General features: G+C 41.0%; 1 protein-coding gene across 1 annotated transcript in view; it reads left to right on the top strand.

The window, feature by feature from the left end:
- Positions 1-5,814, top strand: part of LOC148695737 (uncharacterized) — a 58,637-nt gene extending 52,823 nt beyond the window's left edge. The window contains exons 2-3 of the mRNA XM_088697384.1: positions 2,980-5,246; positions 5,782-5,814. Of these exons, the coding sequence (XP_088553510.1) occupies positions 2,980-5,246; positions 5,782-5,814 (2,300 nt within the window). The remainder of the gene's footprint in view (positions 1-2,979; positions 5,247-5,781) is intronic.
- Positions 5,815-20,048: the final 14,234 nt, after the last annotated feature.

The following is a 20,048-nucleotide window of genomic DNA, read 5'->3' as shown; positions in this document are numbered from 1 at the left end:
TGCATTTCAATAAACTATGATACTCAACACCCCAAGTTAACCGTGATGCACTAATTAACCTTCAAATCTTCCTAACGTTATTGAATTGGATGATGCATGCGACAATTCAAAACATTCCCCACAAGTCCTCAACATGAATGCATAGAAGAGGTACAAGCAAGAATCATTACGCTCTATGAAAATTATAAGTGTTGACGAGGCATTCGTTACTATGATTGCATGAAACTTATGCCAAGAATTTGTTTAACGCGATTGTTTATAAGCAACATCCACTACTTGTGAATATAAGTTTGTAACTATTAGGTGAAACTCACTTATATTCTAGCGTCATATTCATGCATGAAAATTAAGCGTGCACTCTCAATAAACATACATAAATAAGTTATCAATCAAACAGTTAAACAAATTGAATCCACAACTTATGAAACGCAATTAGAAGTAATCAAATCAAAATGCAAGCATAAACATATATTTCGAATCCCCCCCTAGCCAAGGGGGGTTTAGTTGAATTTAAACATTGGAATCAAAGAAACACCTAAACATTCCAACAACTCAAACTTGAATTGTATGAACGTTTAGGCCCTCTTCTCTTCCATTCCTCATTCGTACAAAACAAAGAGTATTGAAATTAAACATTGAAATCAAAGAAACACCTAAACATTCCAACAACTCAAACTTGAATTGTATGAACGTTTAGGCCCTCTTATCTTCCTCTTCGTTGTAGCACAAGGTCTAAGGATAGTTTGATGGTGTGAATGGTTTGGGGAGTGGTTGGAGTGGCTGCAATGGAGGAGAAAAGTGTTTTGGTGGCTGCTGCAAGGGTGTGGAGAGGTTTTGACGAATTTCTGGAATATGGAAGAGTGAATGAGAATGAATGAGAATGAATGCTTATTTATAGGTGAAATGGGGGGAACATGACAGCTAGGAGGGAATGTGGCTGCATGTTTGAATGATTAAAGGATGCATGTGGGTTGGAAATGCATGTGCAATGAATATGTGGCTGCATGTGCAAGGGGACAATCTGAAAATGCATGTGAAAGCATGTGTTGGCTGCAATGATGAAATGGATGGGAGTGCATGTGGCTTAATTAATTAAAGGGAGTGCATGTGCAATGTTTTAAAGGATGGAATGCATGTGAATATGATGGAAATCTGATATGGTGATGGGAGATGCATGTGGCTGATTTATGCATGTGAATGCATGTGGCTGCAATGGATTAGGAATCCTTCAATTTCGTCCATTCCTTTTGCTCCAAACGTAAGCTATCCATTCCAAGTCCAATTTTGCTCCAAAATGCTCCAAAATGCATCTTTTTGCTTCCTTAGCCATATGAACCTAAAAACACACGAAAATGGCTTAAACGACTAAAACAACTATGAATTAACAATATAAATGCACGAAAACAAGCTAAGTAAGTCGCCTAAATATGCTTCTATCACATTCCCCCTAATTCCAGCACCAAAACATGCACTCACATGCATTTTCACCACCATTCACACACACATGCATCCGGAAATTCTTGTCGTGCATTTCATACCCTTTCTAGCCATTTCATTTCATCATTACACCACCATTCACACCCCTTTAATCCACATGCAGCCACATATTCATTCACTTAATCATTAAGCCACACATTCACACACACACACCCAAAACACATCCATGCCGTGGCCTACTCACAATTCCAGCATCTTCACATGTCTTTCTAGCTTTCCCTTTCATTTCCACCACTCATTCTTCATCATTGCAGCCACCTACATGCATTATTCATTAACCTTTCATCAAGTAGCCAGAAAATAAGCAAGAAAACATCAATGCCGTGCCTTCACACACCATTTCAGCACATTCCAACACCTTCACATGCAATTCCAGCTTTCACATGTTTTCCTAACTGATTTTCCATCATTAATTAGCCACTTGCATCTTAAACAAACAGCCATATGTTCCCTCCACTACTCCTATAAATACCCTATCATCCATTCATTCCATTCCATCAAATTCGTTTTACAATCTGTTTAGTTTATTAACTTGTTTTGTTATTTCAATTCTCGTCAATTTAAAACCCCCCTTTACTTTCTTGTTCTTTAGTGTTTAGAATTTGTTTAGTTTATGTTTTAAAGTGTTTTGATTCAATTTTATTTCCCAATTTCGTCCAAATTCACCAAAGTGCTCAAAACTGCCCAGAAAGTGATTTTAAGGCAGTTTTGAGTGTTTTGGGTGATGTTTGAGTCTTTTGGTTTGTTTTAATGTTTTAAGTGTTTAGTTTTACATTCTTTGAGTTAGTTTAGTGTTTTATATTGTGTTTTTACGTTCTTGAGTCAAGTTATTACTTAATTTCGTCCAAATTTGTGTTTGTGCTCAAATCTGCCCAGAAAGTGGTTTTTAGGCAGATTTGAGTGTGTTTGTGTTGTTTTGAGTCTTTTGGTTTGTCTTAGTGTTTTAAAGTTTAGTTTTGCATTCTTTGAGTCTAGTATAGTGTTTCATATTGTTATTTTACATTTTTGAGTCAAATCCAAGTGGTTAACAATCCCTCCTAATCCCCGGTCTAGAACGATCCCTACTTATACATATACTACAATTTGACGAAAAGAGGGTTTAATTTGTGTGCGTATAAATCTCGCATCAAATTTTGGCGCCGTTGCCGGGGATTGGCCAAGTTGCTAATCCCTTGTCTTGAGTCTTGTTTAAATTGTTTAGTTTCTGTTTTGTTTTAATTTGTTTTGCACCGTGTGTGTGTTTTATTTTCTTACTTGTGTGCAGGTACTAGTTAATGACCCGTAGCTCACAACCTGTTCGTGAGCAAATCTCCGACTTTGACGGTGATTTCGAGAGGACTTTGAGAAGGAACAAGAAATTGCAAGAGTCTAATCCTCCTAGTCCCGAACCTGAAGTAGAAGAGGAAGCCACGGATTGGGTTAAAGAGGAAGTACCAACCATGGCCGTGGACAATCGAACCATTAAAGAGCTTTCTGCCTCAGGTTTGGCCAATGCAGCCCCTCTTTGCATTCAATACCCCGCGGCTGCCCAAGGCAAGACCGATGAATTTGAACTCAAATCCAGTTTGTTACACCATATTCCGAAGTTCCATGGCTTGTCTATGGAAGACCCCAACAAACACTTGAAGGAGTTCGAGGTGGTTTGTTCGAGCATGACCCCCGTCAATGTGGATGGGAGTATATTGAAGATGAAGGCCTTTCCATTTTCACTTATGGACAAGGCCAAAGATTGGCTCTACGAACTAGCCCCGGGAACTGTGACTTCGTGGGAGAGTATGAAGCGTGCTTTCTTGGAGAAATTCTTCCCTACTTCGAGAGTGATTCTCCTACGGAAGAAAATTAGTGGTATTCAACAGAATCATGGTGAGACATTCCCGGCTTATTATGAGCGCTTCAAGGGCCTTGTAGCTTCATGTCCTCAACATCAAATGAAGGAGGAACTTCTCCTTCAATATTTCTATGAGGGCCTCATTCCTATCGAACGTCAAATGCTTGATGCATCAGCGGGAGGAGCATTGGTGGACAAAACACCAAGGGATGCCAAGATTCTCATAGCCAACCGAGCGCTCAACGCTCAACAATATGAAGGAGTGGGTCAAAGGGAAGCCCCACGGCAACAAAGTGTAAATGAGGTGAGTGCTATTTCTGAAATTCAATCACAACTTGCTAATCTTACTTCTCTTGTTTCTCAGGTTGTGATTGGTCCAAAAGCACAAGAACACCAAGTTTGTGGCGTGTGCTCAATTCAAGGGCATCCATCCGACAAGTGCCCTCAACTAATCGAGAATGGTGGGTGGGAATCTGCCAATGCAATTGGTTTCCAAGGACAAAATCAAAACAACCCATACTCGAACACTTACAATGTCGGATGGAGGGACCATCCAAACTTCAAATGGAGGGAGCCACAACAAGCGGCCCAACAAGGAGGATTTAGGCCAAACCCCCCTGGTTTTTATTCCAAGCCGTATGCACCCCAACAACCCCAACAACCTTCGGCATCATCTCATTCAGGTACGTCCTTGGAAAGTGATCAAGCTATGCAATTACTAACCTCTATTTCGCAGGGATTGCAAAATCAAAACAACCGGATAGCAAATAACGAGAAGGAGATGATGGATATGAAGAAACAAATAGGGCAGATTTCTGAGTTCCTTGGACAGATTAGAGAGCAAGGAAAGCTTCCTAGCTCAACCACAGTCAATCCAAAGGGAGGATTCGAATCCGCCAAGGCCATCACCCTAAGGGGTGGAAAAGAAGTTGGGACCGAGCCAAACAATCCCAAATCTGCCCAGAAAGTAGATGAAGAGACGACACAACCTGAGGCAGATCACCCTAACTCGGCCAAATCAGGTAATTTAAGTTCAAATTCATGTACTTCACGTCCTAATCTGCCCAATGTACCTTTTCCTAGCAGGTTCATGCAAGAAAAAAAGGAAGAAAGCGAGAAGGACATTCTTGAAACGTTCCGGAAGGTGCAAGTGAACATACCGCTTCTCGATGCAATCAAACAGGTTCCAAAGTATGCTAAATTCCTCAAGGACCTATGCAATACAAAGAGAAGAAGGGCAAACAAAGAGGTAGTGAAGGTAAGCGAGAATGTGTCCGCTGTTTTGCAACGTAAACTACCTACCAAGTGCAAAGACCCCGGTAGTTTCACGATTCCTTGTGTGATTGGACATAATCGTTTTGAACATGCCATGCTTGATTTAGGTGCATCCATAAATGTCATGCCTTATTCTATTTATGCATCTATGAATTTGGGTGAATTAAAACAAGATAGTGTAATTATACAATTGGCCGATCGTTCTAACGCGTATCCAAAAGGAGTTTTGGAAGATGTGCTTGTGCAGGTGAACCATTTAATTTTTCCGGCTGATTTCTACGTCCTAGACATGGAGGATTCAGCCCATTCTACATCTTTGCCGATTCTCCTTGGTAGGCCATTCATGAAGACGGCCCGAACGAAGATTGATGTATACAAAGGCACCTTGACAATGGAATTCGATGGGGAAGTGATTGATTTTAATATTTCTGAAACTATGAGATATCCCGTTGATGACCATTCTTGTTTTTCCATTGATGTTATCGATTCTTTGGCGCAGGTATACCTTGAAGAATTGAACGAGGACGCCCTGGAAACAACCATCACTAAGGCCATAGAGCGCAAAAATGAAGGATTTGGGCCAATGCAAGGCCACGGCAAGGAGGAGGAATTCTTTGCAATGGGTTCTAGTGAAGAAATAATTGAGGTTGTGGCAGCCCTTGAGTCATTGCCACAACAATATGGTAAGGTTCCACTCTCACTTTCAAATTCAGTTTCCACTAAGATGCTACCTTCTGTTGTTCAGGCACCATCGCTTGAACTTAAGCCGTTGCCGGACCATTTGAAGTATGTGTTTTTGGGAAAAGGCGAAACATTGCCCGTCATCATTTCATCAAGTCTCACGGCAATGGAGGAGGAGAAGCTTGTGAGGGTGCTGCGAGAGCACAAAACGGCCATAGGGTGGACTTTGGCCGACATTAAAGGAATAAGCCCTACCACATGCATGCACCGTATACTTCTTGAGGAGGGGGCTAAACCAACTCGAGAGGCTCAGCGCTGTCTCAACCCTCCAATGATGGAAGTTGTGAAAAATGAGATTATCAAACTTCTTGATTGTGGAGTGATTTATCCGATCTCTGATAGTCGTTGGGTGTCACCGGTGCAATGTGTTCCAAAGAAGTCCGGAGTGACAGTGGTGAAGAATGCTGAGAATGAGCTTGTGCCAACCCGCATTCAAACAGGTTGGCAAGTATGTATCGATTACCGGAAGCTAAATGCCATGACTAGGAAAGATCACTTTCCTTTGCCATTCATCGACCAGATGCTCGAAAGGTTAGCCGGTCATGCTTTTTACTGTTTTCTTGATGGATACTCTGGATATAACCAAATTGTGATAGCCCCGGATGATCAAGAGAAGACCACATTCACATGTCCCTTTGGAACATTTGCTTATCGTCGCATGCCATTTGGCTTATGCAACGCACCGGCCACTTTCCAAAGGTGTATGGTAAGTATATTTTCCGATTTTGTTGAAAAGATCATTGAGGTTTTCATGGATGATTTCAGTGTATTTGGGAGTTCATTTGATAATTGCTTGGATAATCTGACCTTAATTTTGAAACGATGTGTTGAAACTAACCTTGTCTTGAATTGGGAGAAATGTCATTTTATGGTGAAACAAGGTATAGTTTTAGGACATATTGTTTCAAAAAAAGGAATTGAAGTAGATAAATCGAAAATAGACCTTGTACGTCACTTACCCTCTCCTACTTCGGTTAGAGAGGTACGTTCGTTTCTTGGCCATGCAGGGTTCTATAGGCGTTTTATCAAGGACTTCTCCAAGATGTCCAACCCTCTTTGCCGATTGCTTCCAAAAGATGTGCCATTCAAGTTTGATGAAGAGTGTAATTCGGCATTTAACCAACTCAAGGAGAAGCTAGTCTCGGCCCCCATTATTGTACCTCCAGATTGGAGCCTTCCGTTCGAACTCATGTGCGATGCATCCGACTATGCATTAGGAGCTGTTCTAGGACAAAGAAGAGACAAGCGGCCGCATGTCATATACTATGCCTCTCGGACTCTCAATGATGCCCAATTGAACTAGTCCACGACGGAAAAAGAACTTCTAGCTGTGGTTTTTGCTTTAGATAAATTCCGTTCATATTTAATTGGAACTAAAGTAATCGTTTATTCTGATCATGCAGCTTTGAGGTACTTGCTCACGAAAAAGGAAGCAAAGCCGAGGCTTATCCGATGGATGCTTCTTCTCCAAGAATTCGATATCGAAATCCGGGACAAGAAAGGAAGTGAAAACGTGGTGGCTGACCACTTGAGCCGTATGGTGCATGAAGAGGATGCCGTGCCTATCATAGAGACATTCCCAGATGAGCAACTGATGTCCGTCAAGGTAAGTGAACCCTGGTATGCTGATTTGGTGAATTATTTGGTGTCTAAACATGTTCCTAGAGAATTACTTAAACACCAATGTGATAAATTAAAGAAAGAGGCACGGTTTTATGTGTGGGATGACCCGTATTTATGGAAATATTGCCTTGACCAAGTTATACGTAGGTGTGTGCACGATTCTAAGTTTAATGCTATTCTAACCTTTTGTCACACTTATGCTTGTGGGGGACACTTTGGCACTCAAAGAACAGCACTTAAGGTGTTAGAATGTGGTTTTTATTGGCCTACCATCTTTAGGGATGCTAGAACATTTTGCATGTCTTGTGATAGATGCCAAAGAACGGGAAATATTGGTCCTAAACAGCAAATGCCGCAAACCCCCATTTTTAGTGTTGAAATCTTTGATGTTTGGGGTATTGATTTTATGGGTCCCTTTCCTTCGTCACATGGGTTTATTTATATATTGCTTGCTGTGGATTATGTGTCGAAATGGGTGGAAGCAAAAGCCACCCGAACTAATGATTCTCGAGTGGTTGCAGATTTTGTGAAAACTAACATTTTTGCAAGGTTTGGAATGCCACGAGTGCTAATCAGTGATGGAGGTTCCCATTTTTGTAATCGAACCATCGAGGCGTTGCTCAAGAAATACAATGTCACGCATAAGGTGGCCACACCTTATCATCCTCAAACGAGCGGGCAAGCCGAGGTTTCGAATAGGGAAATCAAGCAAATTCTTGAGAAGACCGTGGGGCCTACAAGGAAGGATTGGAGTTTGCGCTTAAACGATGCATTGTGGGCGTATCGCACTGCCTACAAAACTCCCATTGGGATGTCACCTTTTCGGCTCATCTATGGGAAGCCATTGATGTGAACTAATTAAGCACACAAATTAAAACCCTCTTGTGACAATTGTAGTAATGAAGTAAGTAGGGATCGTTCTAACCGGGGATTAACTAGGGGTGCTAATCTAATTTGAATTGACTCAAAAACACAAAAACTAAAATTTAATTTGGTCGAATTTGAAAGTGTTTATGACTCCAAATGCTTAAAAACACAAAATAAAACAAATACAAATGACTACGACTCAACAAAATATGGGGGGATTGTGGTTGGATGAATTTAAACTAAATGGGCAGATTGTAAAGAAAATAGATTTTAAGACAAAATTTGGATGAATCAATGGATGATGGGGTAGCTAAGGGGTTCTTCTCCACACATGAAATATATGCAACGTAAATCAATTTCCAAATATCAATCCAATAAGTTATGAACCTCGACACTCCAAGTTAATTAGGTCCGCTTAAATTAACCTTCAGATTTCCCTAGAATCATTGAATTGGATGAATATGCATCGCAAACAAATTATTCCTAACAAATTCTCTATATGAACAGCATGATAAAGATATAAGTTAGAATCATTACGTTCTTTGGAAATCATAAGCATCGACAAGGCATTTGTAACTATGAAAAGCATGATACGCTTGCCAGGAATCTACTTAACATGATCGTGACTAGCAACCTTCACTACTTGTGAATATAAATTCATAACGATTAGGTGAAACAAACTTATATCCTAGCATCAAATTCAAGCATGCAAATTAAGCGTGCACTCTCAATCAACATACAAGAATAAGTTTTAAATCAAACGGTTAAGCAAATTGTATTCAAAACTTATGCAACGATAATTGGAAGTAATCAACTTATTTCACATATATAATCATGGTTTCGAATCACCCCCTAGCTAACTAGGGGGTTTAGCCTCTCATGTTCACAGAAAGAGAAATACAATTGAATTTAAACATAAAGCACAAAGGATTGATTACACCTAGAACGCCCAACGAATCCACGTGAATTTCGGCGCGTCCAAGCTCCTCTTTCTCCTTTCTTCTTGCTGCGGCAGTGAGGTTAAATGGTGTTGGTGGATGATTTGCGGGCTTAGGGATGGATTTATTGAGGAAGGATGGTATGGTGGCTGCGGCTGTTTTAGAGAATGGGAGATTGTTGCACGGTTTTGGGAGAGAAAAATGGTAGAATCAATATGGGAGTGACGGCTAGCTTTTTGTGTGTGTGAAGGTAGGATATGGCTTAGGGAGAATGCTGGAATTGATATGATGGCAGCGGCAAGCAGGGATTTTTATTAGGTTTTTAGGTGGCTGCCTTATATGGTTTTGTGAATGATGGGATGCACGGGTTTTTTGGGAGAATATGGATGGGAGTCACGGCTTAGATAATGAATATTAGGGTCAATGGCTGATTAGTGTGTATTGTTTATTAGGGTAAATGATGCACGGCTTTTGGGAGAGTGGAGAGAATTAGGGTAAAATAATATATGGGGGGCCACGGCTTTAAGTGAATGGGGTGTAAAGGTGGCTACGGATGGAAGAATGAATTAGGGTGTATGGCTGAATAAAAAATTAGAATGAGAGGTATATGGTGCGGCTTATGAGAAGAATAAAAAAATGAAAGAGAAGCTAGGGTTAAAAATAAAAGGTACGGCCCAGATTAGAAGTTAGAAGGCTTAGGGTGAATGGATGGGGACTTGCGGCTAATATGGATTTTGTGGCTGAAAATTGAAAGAATTAATGAGAGGTGAATAGGGTGCGGCTGCATGTAATTAGGGTGATTAGAGTTTAGGGTTTAATGCATGAAATGAGACAAAACTACCCCCCCTTGCACGGCAAGGGAAGGGAATTGGGCTAAAGGCACGGCATAGGTTGGAAATTGGGCTAGGGCCTTGGTCTTGTGTACTAAAGTGTATACAAGGCCTACAAAGTGGCTAGAAAATACGGACGTTTAAGTTTAGGAAAGGTTACCGAAACGGGAAACTTAGGGTTAACTTTCCTATATCAAATAGGAAACCTTGTTTGAGTAGGATTCCTCGTTTTGGTAAGAATTCATCGTTGGAGTAGGAATTCGTCGCTTCTTCAAATCTTCAACTCATTCATTCCTCTTTCGCTCCAAAATACTCCAATTTGCATCTTCTTGCACACTTTGGCCTTATAATCTGAAAATACACAAAAGTGGCCTTAAACACTAAAATAGCTAAGTAAACACAACATAAATGCACGAGAACAAGCTAATTAAGTCGCATGAATATGCTCCTATCAAATTCCCCCACACTTAACTTTTGCTAGTCCTCGAGCAAAACAAAACTAAACTAAACAAAACGAAACAAAACATAACCTAAACCTTCCAACGTTTGCCTCAGGGATTTCCAATAAAACATGACATGTCAAAGATCATTACTCACATAGCTTTTAGTCTTCCCTCCCCTCAAGCATATACTTAATCATAGTCACCATTCACTAGTTCGCATTTAATCAATTAAAACACATTTTGAATGTAGTAACATGCCTTAGAGAACTCCCTCAATTCCTCACTAGTTATGCACTCAATTTCACTCAGATTTTCTGACTACACACCCTACACTAGTTATATGTGAGAAGATTGATGTAAACATGAAAGACTAATACTCACATACGTTATAACAAAGAAAGCAATTTCTGGAGTAATTAAACGTGTTTAGATATGATCTCATGAATGGAATGCTACTACTTAGATGCGAGAACCAGTGACACCATATGCTCATACCAAATTCAAACTCCACAATTGAAATGCACAACACTCAAGATAGAAGTCAAGGGTTGTAACGGGGCTTAGGTATTGGCTAACAAGGAAAGGTAGGGATAAACAAAAGTTCTTTACGCAATAGCAAGCAAAGTAATGAAATTAAGTCCTAGAATTCCCTTAGAATGCAGAAATCAACTTTTAGACAAACAAGGGAGATTCAAACCACTCTTAGGGCCTAATTCATTGTTTTGGGCCCTTACTTCAACAAACAATACTTTTGAAACTCTTTTTCACTTCTTTTTCTTTTCTTTTCTTTTTTTTTTTTTTTTTTTTTTTTTTTTCTCTTTTTTTTTTTTTTTTTTTTTTTTTCTAACCATGCCTATGGCACATAAACTCATATCAATAATCCTTCCCCCGCACTTATTTTCTACAACACATTAATCAAAGGGAATTCATTCATGCTTACTATGCTTCAAGAACAAGGGTACGGATGGTCCTAATCTAGGCTAGGTGAGGATGATATGGGTTAACAAAGAACATGGGCTAACATAGCTCAATGGGGTTAAACTTAAACACAAAATGAATGAAGGGCACATGGTTGTTTGGCTTTGATGGTGGTCACTACACAACTTCATCTTGAATATGTGTTATGCAAATCAACGACATGCTTTGAATGAAATGGGCATGAGTTCTAGCATTTGGAACTAAGTGATGAAACGCCTTCTAAGTAGTAACCAAGCAAAGAATAATGAGATCATGCAACGACTTTAGAAAACAACAATGCACAGATTTTAACTCTCCAAATAACGTTTAGGCTCAAGTCTCACAGGGATGTAGCGTTAGTTTGAGTTCCTTCCTTCAAGCATGTTACAAAAACTAATTTTTTCTTTGTGATTACATGTGAATTCGTAAACTATAACTACAAACAAGCATAAACCAAAGAGTATATCAAACGTCCATCCATGTTTGTAACTTTCTTTAACCATCATGCAATTAAAAACCAAATCCTCATCATTGCGTTGGAAGGTACCCTACGACACAAACAAACATACAAACACAACTCTTTTTGGGTTTTTCAAAACAATTTTTCAAATTTTTAGGGGATTTTCGGATTTTTCAAAATAACACAAAAAAAGACTCTAAAAATAGCTTAAAAACACTTAAAAACAGTGGGAAACAAGTTTAGACATGTTAGGTGGTAATACCCTACGAATTTCATGCAAAAATATCTCAAAATAGAATGTTACCCCCCCCCCACACTTAAACTAAACATTGTCCTCAATGTTTTAGACACAATTGAACACATTACACATAACAAAAAGTAAGCAACAAAGGAAAAGGGTTTAGGGACGCAAATCTGAGTGTGGAGCGATTCCCAAGTTCTTCCTTTGTTGAGTGCATGGGTTGCCTCCCAAGTAGCGCTTGCTTTAACGTCTTCCAGCCGGACGAGTCCTTCTTTTCTCACTTAGAACCCACGGCATGCCATGGGATCTCCTCCACAACATGCTCCATGAATTTCTCGTAGTATGGCTCGATGAATGGGAGGGGATAGTGATCCTCCCTGATTTTGGTGGTTGGGTTCCTAAAATCCATATAAATGCTCCCACCACCTTGAAATTGATTGGGTACCTGCACCAAAGAAGGTAACAACCTATTAGTTGAAATGGGAATTGGAATTGGGCTTGGTGACTTACAAACATATTGTATTGAAGGCTCAAAATCGTCAGCCCTATCAACAATGTCCCCATTTGAAGTTTCGGCCATATTGGGTGGTTGTAGGGCAATCACTCCAAGTTCTTTTCCCATGGTGGTGCTTGACACATCCTTCGTGGTAAGTGTGGATCCTTTCGGCCCTTTATCCTTATGCACATCTACGACAAAACAAGAATGACTATCGTTAGGATTCTTAACAGAGTCATAAACATTGAATTTAATTACGTCACCACCAAACTCCATTGTTAGTGCTCCTTTGGCCACATCAATCTTGGTTTGGGCCGTTTTCATGAACGGACGGCCTAGCAAGAGTGGCAATGATGGAGCATCGCTCGAATCCTCCATTTCTAGGACATAAAAATCTGCAGGAAAGATGAGATGATTGACCTGCACTAAAACATCCTCAAGGACTCCCTTGGGATAAACATTAGAACGATCGGCCAATTGAATTATAACGCCATCTTGTTTTAACTCACCCAGGTTCATAGATGCATAAATGGAATATGGCATGACATTAATAGAAGCACCTAAATCTAACATGCATTGTTTAAATCTAGTGTTTCCAATTGTGCATGGGATGGTAAAGCTCCCTGGATCCTTACATTTTGGAGGCAACTTTCGTTGCAAAACCGCCGATACATTTTCACTCACTTTCACAACTTCTTTGTTTGGAATTCTTTTCCTAGTTGTGCATAACTCTTTTAAAAACTTTGCATACCTTGGGACTTGCTTTATGGCATCAAGTAAAGGAATGTTTACTTGGACCTTCCTAAACGTCTCAAGAATGTCCTTCTCGGCTTCCTCTTTCTTTGTTTGCATGAACCTACTAGGAAAAGGCACATTCAAAGGAAAAACATTAGTAGGAACCGAATTTGACACATTCTTACCCTTTTTGGACAACTTGGACAAGTTGGGATCTTTAGAAGCTTGCGGCAAAGATATGTCCACCTTTGCCGTGGGTTGTCTTGCTTCCTCCTCTTCAATTCTCCGTTTTTCATCCTCTTCGGGGCTTGATGGTGATAGTTTGGATGTAATGCCAACTCCTTTTCCACTTCTCAAGGTGATTGCATTGGCCGTTTCGAACCCTCCCTTGGGATTGACTACCGTAGTGCTTGGTAACTTACCACTTTCACGAATTTGTCCCAAAAATTCGGCCATTTGGCCCATCTGCTTCTTTAGCTCATTAACCTCCTTTGCTTGGTTCTGCATTCCCTGCGCCATTGTGGTTAGTAACTGATATGTTTTATCGTCATTCATAGACGTACCTGAGTTGGTTTGGGATGATTGTGCTTGAGGAGGTGGTTGTGGTGCCATTGGCCTTGGAAAGAAACCCGGGGGTTGTCGGAATCCACTTTGTTGGCCATATTGTGGTGCATCTCTCCATCTGAAATTGGGGTGGTCACGCCATCCCTGATTGTATGTGTTGGAGAAAGGATCACCCCTTGGTTGGTTTTGATTCCCAAAGCCCACGGCATTGGCAGATTCCCACCCTCCGTTCTCAATTAATTGAGGGCATTGATCAGATTGGTGTCCTTGAATGGAACATACACCACAGATTGTAGTTCCTTGCGTCTTAGGGCCTTCAACAAACTGCGATAACATAGACGTAAGGTTAGCCATTTGGGATTGTAACTCAGAAATAGAACTTACCTCATTTACATGCTGTGGCTGTGGGGTGTCTCTCTGCCCAACACCTTCATATTGTTGTGCATTGAGTGCTCGATTGGCAATGAGAGTTTTGGCATCCCTAGGCGTCTTGTCCACTAGAGCTCCTCCCGCGGATGCATCCAACATTTGCCGTTCAAGTGGTAAAAGGCCTTCGTAAAAATATTGAAGAAGTAGCTCCTCCTTCATCTGGTGCTGTGGACATGAAGCAACAAGAGATTTAAAACGTTCGTAATACGTAGGAAAAGATTCACCTTGGCTTTGCTGAATTCCACTAATCTTCTTGCGAAGAAGAATGACTCGTGATGTCGGAAAGAACTTCTCTAAGAAGGCTCGCTTCATACTTTCCCATGATGTGACAGTTCCAGGAGCCAACTCATACAACCAATCCTTGGCCTTCTCCACCAAAGAAAAAGGAAAAGCCTTCATCTTCAATATGTTGCTGTCCACGTTCACCGGTGTCATACTTGAGCACACCACCTCGAATTCCTTTAGATGCTTGTTCGGATCCTCCATGGCCAACCCATGGTATTTCGGAATATGGTGGAGCAAGCTGGACTTCAACTCAAATTCATCAGTCTTCTCAGGGGCTGCCCTAGGGTATTGGATGCAAAGAGGTGCTGCATTGGCCAAACCCGAGGCAGAAAGCTCCTTGATGGTTCGATTGTCCACTGCCATGGTTGGTACTTCCTCTTCAACCCTTGTCGTGGCCTCCTCTTCAACCTCAACTTCAACTTCTTGCTCTTCTAATTCAGGTTCGGGACTAGGAGGATTAGACGCTTGTGGCTTCTTTTTCCTTCTCAAAGTCCTCTCGAAATCACCGTCAAAGTTGGAGATATGCTCACGAACAGGTTGTGAGCCACGGGTCATAAACTAGTACCTGCACACAAGAGCAAACAAGGTTATCAAACCCTTCTAATAGACTCGGCACAAGTAAGGAAATAAGGTGCCACACACGGCACAAAAACAAAACACACACACACGGTGCAAAAAATTAAAACAAAACAGAAACTAAACAATTTAAACAAGACTCAAGACAAGGGATTAGCAACTTTGCTAATCCCCGGCAACGGCGCCAAAATTTGATGTGAACTAATTAAGCACACAAATTAAAACCCTCTTGTGACAATTGTAGTAATGAAGTAAGTAGGGATCGTTCTAACCGGGGATTAACTAGGGGTGCTAATCTAATTTGAATTGACTCAAAAACACAAAAACTAAAATTTAATTTGGTCGAATTTGAAAGTGTTTATGACTCCAAATGCTTAAAAACACAAAATAAAACAAATACAAATGACTACGACTCAACAAAATATGGGGGGATTGTGGTTGGATGAATTTAAACTAAATGGGCAGATTGTAAAGAAAATAGATTTTAAGACAAAATTTGGATGAATCAATGGATGATGGGGTAGCTAAGGGGTTCTTCTCCACACATGAAATATATGCAACGTAAATCAATTTCCAAATATCAATCCAATAAGTTATGAACCTCGACACTCCAAGTTAATTAGGTCCGCTTAAATTAACCTTCAGATTTCCCTAGAATCATTGAATTGGATGAATATGCATCGCAAACAAATTATTCCTAACAAATTCTCTATATGAACAGCATGATAAAGATATAAGTTAGAATCATTACGTTCTTTGGAAATCATAAGCATCGACAAGGCATTTGTAACTATGAAAAGCATGATACGCTTGCCAGGAATCTACTTAACATGATCGTGACTAGCAACCTTCACTACTTGTGAATATAAATTCATAACGATTAGGTGAAACAAACTTATATCCTAGCATCAAATTCAAGCATGCAAATTAAGCGTGCACTCTCAATCAACATACAAGAATAAGTTTTAAATCAAACGGTTAAGCAAATTGTATTCAAAACTTATGCAACGATAATTGGAAGTAATCAACTTATTTCACATATATAATCATGGTTTCGAATCACCCCCTAGCTAACTAGGGGGTTTAGCCTCTCATGTTCACAGAAAGAGAAATACAATTGAATTTAAACATAAAGCACAAAGGATTGATTACACCTAGAACGCCCAACGAATCCACGTGAATTTCGGCGCGTCCAAGCTCCTCTTTCTCCTTTCTTCTTGCTGCGGCAGTGAGGTTAAATGGTGTTGGTGGATGATTTGCGGGCTTAGGGATGGATTTATTGAGGAAGGATGGTATGGTGGCTGCGGCTGTTTTAGAGAATGGGAGATTGTTGCACGGTTTTGGGAGAGAAAAATGGTAGAATCAATATGGGAGTGACGGCTAGCTTTTTGTGTGTGTGAAGGTAGGATATGGCTTAGGGAGAATGCTGGAATTGATATGATGGCAGCGGCAAGCAGGGATTTTTATTAGGTTTTTAGGTGGCTGCCTTATATGGTTTTGTGAATGATGGGATGCACGGGTTTTTTGGGAGAATATGGATGGGAGTCACGGCTTAGATAATGAATATTAGGGTCAATGGCTGATTAGTGTGTATTGTTTATTAGGGTAAATGATGCACGGCTTTTGGGAGAGTGGAGAGAATTAGGGTAAAATAATATATGGGGGGCCACGGCTTTAAGTGAATGGGGTGTAAAGGTGGCTACGGATGGAAGAATGAATTAGGGTGTATGGCTGAATAAAAAATTAGAATGAGAGGTATATGGTGCGGCTTATGAGAAGAATAAAAAAATGAAAGAGAAGCTAGGGTTAAAAATAAAAGGTACGGCCCAGATTAGAAGTTAGAAGGCTTAGGGTGAATGGATGGGGACTTGCGGCTAATATGGATTTTGTGGCTGAAAATTGAAAGAATTAATGAGAGGTGAATAGGGTGCGGCTGCATGTAATTAGGGTGATTAGAGTTTAGGGTTTAATGCATGAAATGAGACAAAACTACCCCCCCTTGCACGGCAAGGGAAGGGAATTGGGCTAAAGGCACGGCATAGGTTGGAAATTGGGCTAGGGCCTTGGTCTTGTGTACTAAAGTGTATACAAGGCCTACAAAGTGGCTAGAAAATACGGACGTTTAAGTTTAGGAAAGGTTACCGAAACGGGAAACTTAGGGTTAACTTTCCTATATCAAATAGGAAACCTTGTTTGAGTAGGATTCCTCGTTTTGGTAAGAATTCATCGTTGGAGTAGGAATTCGTCGCTTCTTCAAATCTTCAACTCATTCATTCCTCTTTCGCTCCAAAATACTCCAATTTGCATCTTCTTGCACACTTTGGCCTTATAATCTGAAAATACACAAAAGTGGCCTTAAACACTAAAATAGCTAAGTAAACACAACATAAATGCACGAGAACAAGCTAATTAAGTCGCATGAATATGCTCCTATCAGCCATGCCATCTTCCCGTCGAACTAGAGCATCGTGCACATTGGGCCGTCAAAACATTCAATATGGACCTTGATGCCGCAGGTTTACATAGGAAGCTTCAATTATGTGAGCTTGATGAAATCCGACATGAAGCATATGAGAATGCCCGAATTTACAAGGAGAAAACAAAGGCATTTCATGACAAGATGATTCGTGCCAAGACGTTCTCTATTGGGCAGAAAGTGTTGTTGTTCAATTCTCGCCTTCGGTTGTTTCCGGGTAAGTTGCGTTCCAAATGGGTTGGTCATTTTATTGTCACTAATGTTTTCCCTCATGGTGCAGTGCAAATCAAAAGTTCAAGGACGCAGCAAGAATTCAAAGTGAATGGGCATCGATTGAAGCCCTATTACGAGATGTTTGAGGAGCATGTCGTGGAGGAGGTACCCCTCCATGCCGTGGAACCTAGTCAAGCTTAAACGGAGGTACCGTCCGGCTGCAAGACGTAAAAGCAAGCGCTCCTTGGGAGGCAGCCCATGCATTCAACAAAGGAAGAACTAGAAAGCACTCCAATTCCAGATTCCTAAAAACTCTTCTCTTTGTTGCTATTTCGTTTCTGCCTTGTTAGGTTGTTTAGTTATTGTTGTTTGTTTATTAATTGTGTGAGTCTATGATTGTAACATTGAGAAAATGTTTGATTTATTGATAGGCACTGCTAAACAAAGAAAGATGGAGCCTTCACAAAGGGCGTTTACTTGAAGCCCCACTACGAGGCGTCGAAGCAGAAGGCATAGAAGCGGGAGGCATAGGGGCAGAAGATATCGGAGCAGAAGGAATCGGAGCTAGAGCATTCCAGGCCTCAATACTTGGCCAAGCGCTGGATGACCCAGGAAACAGGTGCCTCTGGAGATAAGCCGCAAGCCTTTGACGGTCACTGTGAATTCGACCCTCAGATTCTTGCAGTTCATCAAGCTTCCTCTTCATGCCCGACGAATAGTTATTTGCAAGCACATGCAAACTTCTATTCTCATACTTAAGCTGCTGGATCTCCTGCTTGAGACTTTCCACCTCTGCCATCAATGATTCCACCTGACGGGAGCGGGCAAGCAGGCGTTGGCCCATGTTGGACACAGAACTCGCACACTGAACACTAAGTGCGAGGGACTCTTGAACGGCCAACTCATCGGACCGTCCTGACAGCAGCCTACTATCTTTTGGGGTGAGGAGGTTCCTAGCTACTATTGTAGCTGTTGTGGCGTCCTGCATCACGGAGTCTTCACCTGTGAGAGGACCGTTAGAAGAAAAGAAAGAAAGGCGCCATATGTTACCTTGACGCGGCGCGCCCGTATCACTGCTAAGGCTAAATTCCAAGCTAAGGTTCGATGAGTTTGCCATTTTTCAAAAGTGTTCAAAGAAAAGGGATGGAGTTAAATTTCAAAGGGCCGGAGTCGGTTTTCAAGAATGGGAAATCTTCAGAGTGTGTTTGTTGTGGTGATCGATAGCTCAATAAAAAAGCCAAGGCGACGCGTCCACCAATTCAAAAAGCCAGAATTTCCGGCGTAATTTAGGCGACGCTTTCTCGGCTTTTCAGAAGGCGCGTTCAACTTTGTCAAAAGATTTCTTCTTTTCAGACAACACGTGGAGGCCATCATCACAACTACACATCTTTAGCCGACAAGCGCAAAGTTCGGCGACGCTTTCTCTGCTTTTCAGAAGACGCGTGCAGCTTTGTCAAAAGGAGCCGCATCTGCACTACCACGTGTCGCTCAGAACTCGAAGGGGCGCCTGCTCAGAAATCGAAGAGGCGTATTCAAAAATCGAAGAGGCGCCACTATTTCAAAAAGCCGGAGTTGCGGGATCAAAACGTTTGTCGACAAAGGTAAAAAGTACCACCACTTGCTATTATCTCTATATATGTCGACCTTCGTCTTTTATGGCAGGGCAAACCTGAAGAAAATGCCCAACTCTCCCTCACCTCTGAGGGTGCACTCCCAGCAAAGCCTTTCGAAATACTAAATTCTTTCTTCTTCCCCAAAGATGATACCAGATGTTTGGAGTACAGATGACCCAGGAGGAAACAGCACAACAAATACATGTGCTGATTCATTCACCGCTTATTCAAAAGCAAAGGTATCTCATATCATCAAGGTCAAAAGCAAAAGTATCTCATATCATGCTCTTTCCTTGTCTTTTTCTTTGTCCTTGTTCTTACTCGCATGGCAAAGTAAAAGAAGCAATCAGCCGGCACTTGGAGTCAGTCTTCCGTTCTGGAGCCAACTGCCTGGAATCTATTCCTGATTGCTTACCTAGCGTTGCTCTCGAGTAGTCATCTTCAACGGTTGATACACTTCCGGAGAAGGGACCACTTCTGCAAAGGGGAGCGAGTAAGGCAAGTGAAAATGATACATTGAAGCATGTGGAGACAAACATAGGCTGAGTTATCCTCCAACCCTTTTCATTACGAATTGGAAAGATTGAACAAAGAAACAGACCAAAGGGATAAGCTCAGACTTTCGGGGGAGACCAAAAGAACCATCCTGCTGCCCAGTTCAAAAGTAGCACAAAGGAAAATCAACGATGGGCAGAAACCAGTTCAAGAGTAAGCCTGTGGAATCACAAAGATCAAAGCCTCAATGCAATCACCAAGGAGAAAAGGGAATTTACACTCCATAACCAGATTTGCGTCCCTAAACTCTTCTCTTCGTTAATTACATTCTGCCATGTTTAGTATGTTGAATTGCTTTTTGTGTGTTTACTTATGTTTTGTGTGAATCTATGCTTAAAACATTGAGGACAATGTTTGATTTAAGTATGGGGGGGGTAACTAAGTATATTTATGCAAATTCGTGGGA

The sequence above is a fragment of the Pyrus communis genome, chromosome 7, assembly GCF_041283825.1.
Source record: "Pyrus communis isolate YQ-2024b chromosome 7, ASM4128382v1, whole genome shotgun sequence".
Taxonomy (NCBI): Eukaryota; Viridiplantae; Streptophyta; class Magnoliopsida; order Rosales; family Rosaceae; genus Pyrus; species Pyrus communis.
Note: the sequence above shows the minus strand (reverse complement) of the source record. Positions and strands in the feature narration are given on the sequence as shown.